The sequence below is a fragment of the Benincasa hispida genome, chromosome 8, assembly GCF_009727055.1.
Source record: "Benincasa hispida cultivar B227 chromosome 8, ASM972705v1, whole genome shotgun sequence".
NCBI classification, from domain to species: Eukaryota; Viridiplantae; Streptophyta; class Magnoliopsida; order Cucurbitales; family Cucurbitaceae; genus Benincasa; species Benincasa hispida.
Window position 1 is genome coordinate 45,689,006 of NC_052356.1, and position 12,924 is coordinate 45,701,929.

Consider the following 12,924-nt stretch of genomic DNA (forward strand, 5'->3'; position numbering starts at 1 on the left):
ATAACTCACGCGTCCAAGCATTTTAAAATCTCCTTCTTGACTACTTCTTTAATTATGGGGTTCAACCTTCTTTTAGGCTCGATTGACCTCGACTTCCCTTCTTCCAACCTAATCTTGTGCATGCAATAAGATGGACTTATCCCACGGATGTCTACAAGCGTCCAACCTATTGCACGCTTGTGCTTCTTCAGCATAAGCAAGAGAGATTTCTCATTAGGCTCTGTAAGATTTCGTAAATGATCATAGGTAAAGTGTTGTTGGTTCCAAGGAATGCATATTTCAAGTGTCCAGATAACTATTTCAACTCGAGTTCTGGTGGTTCTTCAAGCGATGGATACGTTGGTTTTATCTGCCGCTCACTCAGACTTGGCGGCTCTGATTCCTTTAGGGTCTCCTCCAACGCGAGGACCTCATATACATGTGTCTCTTCTTCAGGCAACTCAATACTGTTTAGTTGACAATCTTCACTGTCTGGGAACTTTAATGCGTTGAGCACATTAAACTTTACCTTTTCATTATCCACACGCATAGTTAATTCACCTTTATGCACGTCAATTAAAACTTTCCCAGTAGCTAAGAAGGGGCGTCCAAGGATAATTAGTACCTCCCAATCTGCTTCATAATCCAAGATAATAAAGTCTGCTGGGAATATGAGATTGTCAACCTTCACCAAAATGTCTTCAATCTTCCCTTCTTTGTATTTAATTGTTCTGTCAACGAGTTGAAGGGTGACGAAGTAGGTTGTGCTTCGCCAATCCCCAATTTCTTAGAAATTGAAAATGACATGAGATTAATGCTGGCTTCTAGATCGCATAACGCCTGACCCATATCCAATCCTCCTATCGAACAAGGAACTGTGAAGCTCCCAGGGTTCTTCTGCTTCTTTGGTAGATTGTTGCTTACTAACGCGTTACATTCTTGCGTTAGTGCTATTACTTCCTTCTCACTGACTTTTCTCTTCTTTGTCAAAATTTCCTTAAAAAATTTTACATATGTTGGTATCTGCTCCAAAGCCTCCATAAGTGGAATGTTGATGTGCAGCTGCTTTAGAAGCTCAAGAAAGCGCTTGAATTGATGTTCATCATTCTTCTTCATTAGATGCCTAGGGAATGGTGCGTTTAGCAACACTTCAGGCTTTCCCGCGTTAGACGTTTTGATTTCTAAATAGCTTATAGTCTTGGGCATTCTTTCTTCCTGATCCGTTGAACGCGTAATGCGTTCTTTCGAAGGATTTCTATTTCTTGGATTCCCTCTTCTTTCTTCAAAAGCTCTTCCACTCCACAACGTCATCGTGTGACATTACTTCTTCCCATTATTGTTCCCAGGTGTTTCCGTATTGCTAGGTAGAACTCCAGGCTGCCTGTTTTTCAACTCACTTGCTATCTGCCCTACCTGGATCTCCAGGTTTCTAATAGATGACGCCTGACTTTTCAGCAACGCGTCGTTCTGGGCTATGTATTCCTTCAATAGGTTCTCAAGCGGAGATCCTGAGCTCGACGCCTGTCCTCCTCTATTGAAGGGCTGTTGATGCTGCTGATGTGTTTGTTGAAATACAAGCGGTAGTCCACTCATTTGCTGATGGTTCGCCCCTAGGTGGTGCTTCTGCTGATTTCTTCCAGTCCAAGAAAAATTTGGATGGTTTCTTTATCAAGGGTTATATGTATTAGAGAACGGGTTGTTTTTTATGAAGCATACTGACTGAGGTTTTGTGGACACTCAACATAGGAGTGAAGATCTCCGCAGCCTACACAGCTAACCATGGGTTGCCCAAACGCCTCTACTTGGTTCACCTTCTGCTGGTTTGATGCGTTTCCCAGCGTTATGTTCTGCGGAAGGCTGGTCATCGTAGCCACTTGAGCAGAAAGTGTGGCTATTGCGTTGGCATCAACAGAATTAACATTCTGAGATTTTTTTCTCATGTCATTTCTTCCATCATGTGTATCATCCACCCTTTCCATATTGTGTTTAGCAATGCAGTCTAGTATCTCTTTAGCCTCAGTATAGGATTTGTCCATAAGTCCACCAGCCACTGCTGCGTCTGCTACCATTTGTGATGCTCTATTTAGTCCTCCATAAAACGTCTCCATTTGAATAGTCAGTGGTAGTCTGTGGTTCGGGCAATTCTGACCAAGCCCTTAAAACGCTCCCATGCAGTGCTTAAGGTCTTAGCATCTTCTTGTTCAAAGTTCATAATTTCTCGATGCCTCCTCGCGTTGGTGGTAGGTGGGAAGTATTTTTACATGAACTTTTCCATCAACTTCTCCCAAGTGGTGATTTCACCAAGCTCCAGTGAACTCACCCATTGATTTGCGTCATCACCTAAAGAATAGGGAAACAACGACAACCTGATCGCCTCTGGTGATTCCAAAAATCACAAATGAATTACTCGTTTCCAGGAAACGCTTCATATGAGCGTGAGGATCTTCACCACGACCACCCCCAAATTGTCCAGCAATCTAGAGCATTTGAAGCATAACAGATTTCATTTCGAACCTGGTTCCATCCAGCATTGGGTATATGATTCTTGGAGAGAAATCATACAGTACAGAGGATGCGTATTCCCTCATGGGACGCGTGCTGCTATTCGCCATCAGGATCGGATTCTGTGCAGCATGAGCTAGTTACTGATTTGGTTGTTCTTCCACCTTTGCTCGTTGCCTGTTCTGTTGTCTGAGTAATTGCTGCCTCAACATTCGTCGACGGTTGGATCGATTCCTACGCTGGAAGGTCCTTTCAATCTCTGGGTCGTGTCTGAATTCAGGAGTGCTCTCCCTATACATAAACGTTCACAAGCTTAGGCGTAGCTTATAATACTCCCTCAACTGAATTGTTCCTAGAACAGATACAAACGAAATTCTGGTTAGTTCTTGTTTCTGAATCCCCGGCAACGGCGCCAAAAACTTGTTCGTTGCTATCGTGAGATGCGCTAGGAGTGTATTGTATAAAATAAATTAGAGAAATAAGTTCTAAGTATAAGTGATGCGTTTATGCTTTTATGCATTTAAGTATTGTAATGCGTTGGGGTGTTAGTAATACGCACAGAACGCACACAACTCCTTCTAATGACGTTCAAGTTTTCCTAAACCAGACCCAAGTATAAATCTAATTTAGGTTCCTAATAAGTTCAGGGTCGATCTCAGGGATTCAGTTTAACCAAACGCAAACCTTGCGTTGTATCTACTATAAGGGTTTTCCTAAATGAATGTGAGTAATGTATTATTTACGCTAACATGCTGTGCCTGTGCAAGAAGATACAAAAGAGTTGAGTGGTAATGATGGCTCATGTAAAAATGGAATTTAAGATAGGTGGACGCGTTGGCCTAAGATGAATGTACACAACTAAGATGTGATGTAGATGAGGTGGGATGGATTGCTTATCTTTTTGTTTATGCATTAGACCTTATTTAACACTTCTCAATGCGAATAATATACAAAACCTATCTCTAGGATGCATGCATCTAACACAGAATGCAAGAAACACTAGTAAGTCTATCTCTAGCTGTACTAGGCATTCTACTTAATGCAACTTACATATTCTTTCGAACAATCTAAGTGAGAGATGCTTTTACCAAGTTGTCAAGTTGGCTTGAGCGTTAGGATAAAATTGTGCATAAAGTATTAATGCATTCAACATAAACAAGAGATAAACAATATTAAGTATGATGGATCAAATGTGTGAATTTGATAAAGAAACAAGGAGTCTTTACAAAAACAATATTCAATCGAATGGAGTGAAAGCTGTCTCTTATACACATCTAGATGTGTATAAGAGACAGTCTCAACACCACGGCACGAATTCTACAGAACTAAGACTATAACTACAATTTACAGAGAGTAAGGATCTTGAAAATGTCTGAACATGTTAACTCTGGAGGGGCTTCATCTATTTATAGGCATTGGTCACGTCCACTTGGTGAATGGGCAGCATTAAAGTCCATGCCCTGGTTAGCCGCCTGACTCTCAGAAGCTTTTGAGATGCCGCCTACTGCTTGGAAGCTTTTTAGACGTCGCCTACTACAGGTGCCCATACTTGCAAGTGGTGATGTGACACAATCAGCCTGGACCAATGAATCTTCTCTACGTTGAACTCCCTCCGCATGGCCCATGTGCTGTCTCTTATACACATCTAGATGTGTATAAGAGACAGCAACTATTTATAGGCATTGGTCACGTCCACTTGGTGAATGGGCAGCATTAAAGTCCATGCCCTGGTTAGCCGCCTGACTCTCAGAAGCTTTTGAGATGCCGCCTACTGCTTGGAAGCTTTTTAGACGCCGCCTGCTGCAGGTGCCCATACTTGCAAGTGGTGATGTGACACAATCAGCCTGGACCAATGAATCTTCTCTACGTTGAACTCCCTCCGACGGATGGCCCATGTGTTAGAGCATTTCCTGTGGCACTTGTCTAATGCGTTAATGTCAATCCTTGCAGTGAAATCCTACAATACAATGCGTTAGTGCCGTGATATTTAGTAATAAAACTTCTTTTGCATGAAGTTGCTGATGTTTGAATAAATCCATGCGTTTCTACTAAAAATGAGGAGAGTTTATCATTAAAAACCTTAATTGTTCCAACTTAAGAGCAAGAATAACTTGTATTTCTACAAGTTATCAGGCATCCTATACAAAGAGTTTGTATAAGACCTAACCACGAAGTGTTAATGTTTCGTTATATAACGCCGTTCATGACAGAGACTTCATTTCACTAGGATGACCATAGGTAACATGACCTTAATCCTGAGTTAGTTGGGAACACCTGCCATTGAGGGCAATCCTTTGATTTGCTTGGGTGCAAGTGGCTAGGCCATTGACTCAAACCTACCACTTTGGGGATTCGTCTGATTTGGGAGCTGGGAACTCAGCTACACAAGATGGAATTCACTCCTTCCCCAAAGCAGAGGTAAGTAGATAGATAGCTCCCTTAAAGGCTGATTCCAGGGCTTGAATGATGTGGCGTTACACACCTTCTCATGGCTCGATAGATGTTCACATAGTTGGATTATGTTGTATTGTTCATTAGAGGGATCAGTGGAACTTAAGAAGTGAGATGTAACAACAGGGGCAAAACGGTAAATTAGCCCAAATGTACTTACGAGTATCTGTGAAGGGTTATCGTACTCATGATTGGTTATATCCGATGGACATAGAAATATATTTGTGGTTTGAAGAGTTCAGCTGTCGGTTTTTAGTGGAATGCCGATAGTTAACGAATGGTGGATCTCGTGGCTAAAAACTTTAGTCAGCTATTCACGTACCATTGGAGCTTTGAGCCATAGATTCATAAGGTCTCCTTGGTAGCTTGGATACAAGTTGAGAATCAGTTTTTGGGTCAGTTTGAAATATTCAAATTGACAAGAGGGTATTCAATTATAAATGATATAATTGGACTGGTTAACTATATATGATATGATTGACTAAAGATATGAGATGCATTATTTTGGGAGAAATTAGATATAAGTATGATTTATATCAAGTAGAGGAGAAAACACTATAGTTGATATATGATATCAAACTATAGGTTAAGTATATAATATATTTATATTCATTATTTTATTAATTGGGCGTTTATGAGATAATTGACCGAAGTTTTCTTCAAATTTGTGTGAAAGTGGGAAGTTTAATTCAGTTTTAGTAACTGAAGAATAAAATGAAAATAGTTTTCATTTTGCAAAAGACATGCTAAATTGCTCACGGTGTGAAAGTCTTGTATCGCTTAGTGTTGAGAGCCTATACAATAGCGCCCGCCTACTAAATGATCGCAGACCCGCACTTTTCTAAGTGATCGCTTGCGATTTCTTAGACGATCGCTTACCTTTCAAAGATGATCGCTTAATGCCTTTGCGTAACTAAACGACCACTTACCTTTTACCTAAACGATCGCTTAGCAATTACCACACGATTGTGTACAACGACCTAGACGATCAAGCACCCGACTATACGATAGTCTTCCCTTTCTCCCACTTGCTTGTTCAGAGTAACGATAACCTTTCCTCCTCCCCTATACCAATTCCATCAAAGTCCACCATTTGGATTCTCACTCCGAGAATACTGAAGGCTTCGAGTGGTGATATCGTCCCCATTCGCTGTTGTTTGTGCGCTACTATTCGTGTAGACGATCGTGGTGTTGCTATGTGATTGCGAGAGGAGTTCGTTCACGGTGAGACCGAGATTTCTGAAGAAAGTCTCTCAGTCTCTTGTATTTTATCTTTTAAAGCATGCCAGTAATTTAGTGTTTTTCAATGCATATCTGTATGTTAGAATGTATGTGTGGAAATTCTGTCACAATTAATTGGAAAGATCTGCTTCTGCTCATAGGTACTCTTGTATAAGAGTTCCTTCAACAACAACTAAGACAACAACAAATGGCAGATGATCAACTAAACCAAAACTTAGCACAGTAATTAGCCAACGCTATCTCAAATCCAATCCTGATGGCGAACAACAGTATGCGTCCAATGTGAGAGTATGCCTCACTGGTGCTATATGGCTTCTCGCCAAGGATCATATACCCAACACCAGATGGAAGGAGATTTGAGATGAAGTCTGTAATGCTCCAAATTCTTCAAACTATATGTTAGTTTGGAGGTGCCCGTAGTGTAGATCCACATGCCCACATAAAATTCTTCCTAGAAACGTGCAATTCGTTTGTGATTCCTGGAATCACACCAAAAGCCATCAGACTCTCTTTATTCTTCTATTCTCTCCGCGATGATGCAAAGCATTGGGCAAGTTCCTTGGTACCTGTCGAGATAAAAACATGGGAGAAATTAGTGGAGAATTCATGCAGAAGTACTTCCCTCCAACTACTAACGGAATGAGAAGTAGAGAAATTATGAACTTCAAACAAGGAGAGTTTGAAACATTAAGTGCCACATGGGAAAGCTTTAAGGGATTAGTCAAGAACTGTCCTAACCACAGACTACCTTCAATTGTTCAAATGGAAAACTTTTATGAGGGGTTGAATCGAGCTTCTCAAATGGCAGCTAATGCAGCCACAACTGGCGGCATAATGGATAAGTCCTACAATGAAGCTAAAGAAATACTAGATCGCATCGCCAAACACAATATGGAATGGGTTGGCGATACTTACGATGCCAGAACAGACAGTAGGAGGCGTTCTTAGAGTGTGAACAATGTTGATTCAAATGCAATAGCCACACTCTTTGCATTGGTGGCTGCCATGACAAACCTTTTGCAAACTTTTATCATTAGGAAATGCAGCTCGTATTCAAAAGGTGAATAAAGTGGATGCATTCGTACAACCTATGGTTAGCTGTGTGGGCTGTGGAGAACCTCACTCCTATAATGACTGCCCGCAGAATCCGCAATCAGTCTATTTTATCAAGAACAACCCATTCTTGAACACTTGCAACTCTAGATAGAGAAACCATCCAAATTTTTCTTGGGGAGGTCACCAGCAGGAACTACATCATCCGGGGGCAAACCAACAGCAAAGTCAGGGACCATCGCCTGGATTCAAGTCATCATAATAACTTCAGCATCAATCCTTCAGAAGAGGTGGTCAGGCATCGAGTTTAACTTCTCTGCTTGAAAATCTCCTGAAGGAGTACATGGCCAAGAATGACGCATTGTTGAAGAGCCAGGCGTCATCTATCAGGAACTTGGAGATGCAAGTGGGATAGATTGCTAGTGAACTGAAGAATTGGCCGCAAGGAGTGCTGCCTAGCAATATGGAAACCCCTAGAAGTAATAATGGGAAGGAGCATTTTCATGCGGTTACATTGTGAAGTGGTAGACCTCTAGTAGAGAAGAAGATGAACCTAGGAAATAACAATCCTTCAGCAGATGAGCACACAACGAACACTAGGCATTTGAAGATCGAGAAGAAAGATACAAGTCATTCCAAACCGAGCACGTCCAACGCAAGGTCGCTTGCGATGCAGCTGAATGCACCATTTTCAAGACGCCTGCAAAAGAAGAATGATGAACAGCAATTCAAGCATTTCCTTGAGATCTTAAGGCAATTGCACATTAATATTTCTCTTATCGAAGCCTTGGAGCAAATACCAAAGTATGTGAAATTTCTGAAGGATGTTCTAACAAAGAAGAGAAAAGTCGGTGAGTTAGAAGTCGTGGCGCTGACGCAGGAATGCAATGCGTTGATCAATAACAAAATTCCTAAGAAGCATAAATATTTGGGAAGCTTTACAGTCCCTTGTTCAATTAGAGGGATAAATGTATATAATACTTTGTGCGACCTGGAGCTGGCATTAACCTCATGCCCCTTTCAGATTTCAAAAAGCTAGGAATTTGTGAAGTGCAACCCACTTCTGTGATGTTCAGCTCACTGACAGGACAATCACATACCCAGAAGGAAAGATTGAAGACGTTTTGGTGAAGGTTGACAAGTTTATATTCCGAGCAGATTTTATTATCTTGGATTATGAAGCAGATCGGGATGTTTGAATAAATGTTCAAATTAAACTATTTAATATGAGAGTATTGATATTTGAATAAGATTCAAATATTAATTTAATATGAATTGGTTTTATATTTAAACTATAATTTAAAATTAATGTAAATTGGGATTCATATTAAAATTATAGGTTCAAAGAGATTATGTACATTAGAATATGATTTATATATCTTTAATTAAATATATGATATTTAATTGAATTAATTAAATTTGATTTAGTTAAATAATTAAATCTAATTTGTCTAAATTAATTTTAAAAAATAACTCTCTCACATTACAGAGAAGTGGATTAGTGTGGTGGAGGAAGTTACAATTCTCCTCACATATGAAATATGCAGATGAGTCTATATTTGAAAGGTTGAGCAATATAGAAGGTTTCTCTAAAAAAAAAACTCACCTATCTCTCTTACTCTCTTGCTCTCACACTGACAGAGAAAAAGTTCTCTAACAAAAATTACATCCCTTTCCTTGACTTCCATAAAGAATCCCACCATCCTCCTTGTCCAAAAAGAATAGCAGAGAAGATCAGTGGTCGTGTCTCCTTTTGATTGTGCGGCCTTTTTTCCAAAACTGGGAGAAGACATGTAAAAAAGGTTCTTCAAATGTAATTTCTACTCTTCCCCCTTAGTAATTCTGTCACTGAACAGATTTGAATCCCGTTAGAAGCATGTGATCGTGTTATTTGATTTTTTGTGATGTTATACTAAAAATACAAATAATTATGAAAAGGTTAAGCAACATACCTTTGCCAATCCACAATTGCAGCAAAATCTTCTCTTGAAACTGGTTGTCTCCTTCTTGAATTCTTCTAATTCCACGAGATCTTCCTTGCTATGACTTTGGAAGGATTCGGTTTGTGAGAACCCTTCTTGAAGGAATAGAGGGAATGTGGAGACGAATTTTCTTAAAACTTTTCTAAGAAAATTGGGAGAATTTTTGGAGGGAGAGTTTTAGAGAATTGTATAGATTATTCTTGTAGAGAGAGAGTGGGCATGTAAAGTGTGTTCAAGAGTGTTGCTTTCTAAATACGTCAATCGTGAACTACACTATGATATATATGTGATGTTATATTGTGCGCTCAACTGTAGTCAATCATGCGCTAATCACAATCTTTCTTATTCTCTTGCCAAGTATAACAAGATAACAAGTTTCTCGGACTGACTCAAGATCGAACATGGGAATTTTTACTAAGAATGCTAGAGAAATGAGCAAATGTGGTGAAATTAATATTGTAGTGGAATTGAAATCTTGTAATTAACTAAGTTATTCAATGTAAGCATCTAAACTAGTAGAGACTACTTTGAAATTGATTCTGAGAAAACTTATGTAACACAGCAGCCTTAATCCATGAGAAATAGATGGAGAAACCAAGGTTTGGGGGAGATCAATGCTACATCCCTAAGCTTTAAATTAAAAGTTAATCCTAGCTTGTAACTTCTGTTCATCGCACACCTCTTGGTGGCTAATCACATTAATCATATTTCTATGGTGCATGAATGTTGTTGCCTTGAACGCATGGTTATTTCTATCTCTAGAAACACTTCTTACTTTATTTAATGAGATCCACAACTACTTACCTTCTCGGGCAGTTAGTTATAGCTACTTGACTTGATGAGTGATCATAGACAAGCATTTAAATAGTCATACATTAAGCAAACAGGGTAACTTTTACATATTTAGCTTAGTTCATGGCCTTAACTTTCCCCCTCACCCCGTGAAGACTAGTTACTCATAATAAACGAGAAAGTGAAGGCAAAGATGGAGAAGATGATGAAAATAGCCATGACAATATTAAGATAAAGATATAGTCGTTGTCTACAAAATGAATAATCTCTTAGAAAAAATGTAATACAACAACAAATAGTAGTAAAGAAGTAAAGGGAAGGGCAGTTGTCAGCAATTTCTTGCTTCCAAACAATGGATGTCAAGGCTGGTGGTGATAGGGTGGTTGTATGAATGGAGAAGGCCCTCTCAAACTCTTGCTCCAATGAAGCTCCGTTGATGAATCAGAATGAAGTCTGAAAGATGGAAGTTCTATCGTCAAAATCTCTAGGTCCCTCCATTTCCCTCCTCATGGGCATCAAGGCTCTATTTATAGAGTCGGACGTTGACAATTGTTGGGATTCCTGCTTTGATTAGTCATCATCATCTTACGCAGTAGGTGAAGATGTCAGCACTACAATCATGGTCAACATTCTAGATGCTTGACAAAAAATCTGCTGGTATAGGCTCAGAGATCTCGAGGCATGCGATCAACTATTTGCTCTAGAAGATCAAAACATGCGATCAATCTTGCGGTCAACTGCAAAATAGACACTTTGGCGCAATATAACTTATGATATGCAGTTAGCAGGTTTTTTTAATGCACTTCAGTGCAAGTTTAATATTCATCATGAATCCCTAATAGAATCAACTCATATTCTTCTTATCTACCCTCATTATTCTAAGTAAAAAACTACAACAACTTGTATTTCTACAAGTTATTAGAAAACTCCTAAGGGCACTATTTATAGAACTCTATGAGTTACTCCTAATTCTATTGGGATAACCATTTGCAGAGATTTTTAAATTTAAATATTTGATAATATCTTAATAAAATATTTACTCAAATAATGTCTCATATTAAATGGTTTAAAATATTTAAATCATATTTAAATATTTATTTCCTGCAGAATCTTTAATTTGAATCTTATTCAAATTAAACAATTAATTATTTGAATCCCATCCAAATTAATTAATTAATTCTCTCTCCATTTATTTAATTCAAATCTTATTTTAAATTAAATAACTTAATTATATGGATCTCATCCAAATAATTTAATTATTTGAATCATATTCAAATAAATAAATTCTTCCATTATCTATTTAATTTGAATCTCATTCAAATTAAATAATTAATTATTTGAATCCAATTCAAATTAGTTAATTAATTCTCCTTCCATTTATTTAATTCAAATCTTATTTAAATTAAATAACTTAATTATATGGATCTCATCTAAATAATTTAATTATTTGAATCATATTAAAATAAATAAATTCTCTCATTATCTATTTAATTTGAATCTTTATTTATTTATATGGATATTATCCAAATAAATAATTAACTATTTCAATCATATTCTAATAAATTAATTCTCTACATTATAAAGTTATAATCTGAATCTCATTCAAATAAACTTTATAACAAATCATGTAATTAATTATATCAAATACATTTAATATTTTCTCTCATAAAACTTGAACATTTTAAATTTTCTTTCAACATAGTTGATCCTTGTTGGTTCGATGTGAGCAAGCAAGGCGACCTTATGGACCTACAAATTATAAGCTTTAATGATCCAAGATTAATTAATTAAACTCTTAAACTAAATTAACCTTCATTCATTAACTACTGAAAAAACCACTATAGACCAATAGTTGAACTTTTATGCATTGTAATACAAGTTATGTTCATGGATATAATCATTATAAGTAAGTCGATTCTGCACGAGTTGTTCATAAATACAGCTGAGTTAAATATCTATTTTACCCTTGTAATTACCTATTTTTCTTAAATACCACTAATTTCTCTGGTAAACAATCTGTTTATGGTCCAACCATAAACTAAGTCTCTCTCAGGCTAGTGAAAGAGTGGGGTCTTTTGTTCAATACCCGAAATCAATACTTAAGGGAAATAATAATCTACTTACCGTTATGCGAGAAGGAGTGAATTCCATTTTATGTAGTTATGTTCCCAACTCCCCATTTAGTCAAGTCCTTAAAATAGTAGGCTTATTGAGACGACAACACTGTGTTAATCAAAGGACCGACCTCATAAATAAGAGTTTATAAATAACTTAGGATTCAGATCGAGTCGCATATGACCATCCTATGAAATATTAATCTCATTATTTAGTGGATTTAAAAAGAGAGATTAATTATTTCATAGTTCGGTCTTATTGAAACCCTTTGTATAAGATACCTCCACTCACATGTCTCCACATGAACGGTTTGGATCTTGTAATTATTACAAAGTGGGTCGTATCCATAGTGTCACCAAAATAAGACACCCAACCTTATCCATATACTATAGACCTTTAGGTTATTTCTTGAACATAATCTACCTTGTATGTCAACTACATACTATTTAAGATTACATATAATAACCTTGGATTTTTTCGGTTAATGAATAAATTAATATTGCATAATTAATAATTAAATTAATCAACTAATAAATTATGAGGCTTTAGGCATAAATCCAAATCGTCACACCATGCTTAACTTCATAATTGTATTTTGTTCTGTAAAATCTTTATGTAGAAAAATTGGGCAAAAGCGATTAAATGCTTCTACTATGAAATTTAATCTATTCAATTTGTATTTGAGCCTAATTTTTTCTTTCACTTCCTGATATGAAATTTTACAGAAAACTTTGGTGGGTTCTTTTATGCATATGATGTATGAAATTGATTTGCTCAATAGATGTTCTAAGTATTGGCAATTAGATTT

General features: G+C 37.4%; 1 protein-coding gene across 1 annotated transcript; it reads right to left on the bottom strand.

The window, feature by feature from the left end:
- Window positions 1-666: 666 nt before the first annotated feature.
- Window positions 667-1,290, bottom strand: LOC120084082. Its single transcript, XM_039039983.1, has one exon. The coding sequence runs from the start codon at window positions 1,288-1,290 to the stop codon at window positions 667-669; it is 624 nt and encodes a 207-aa protein (XP_038895911.1).
- Between the last annotated feature and the right edge of the window lie 11,634 nt (window positions 1,291-12,924).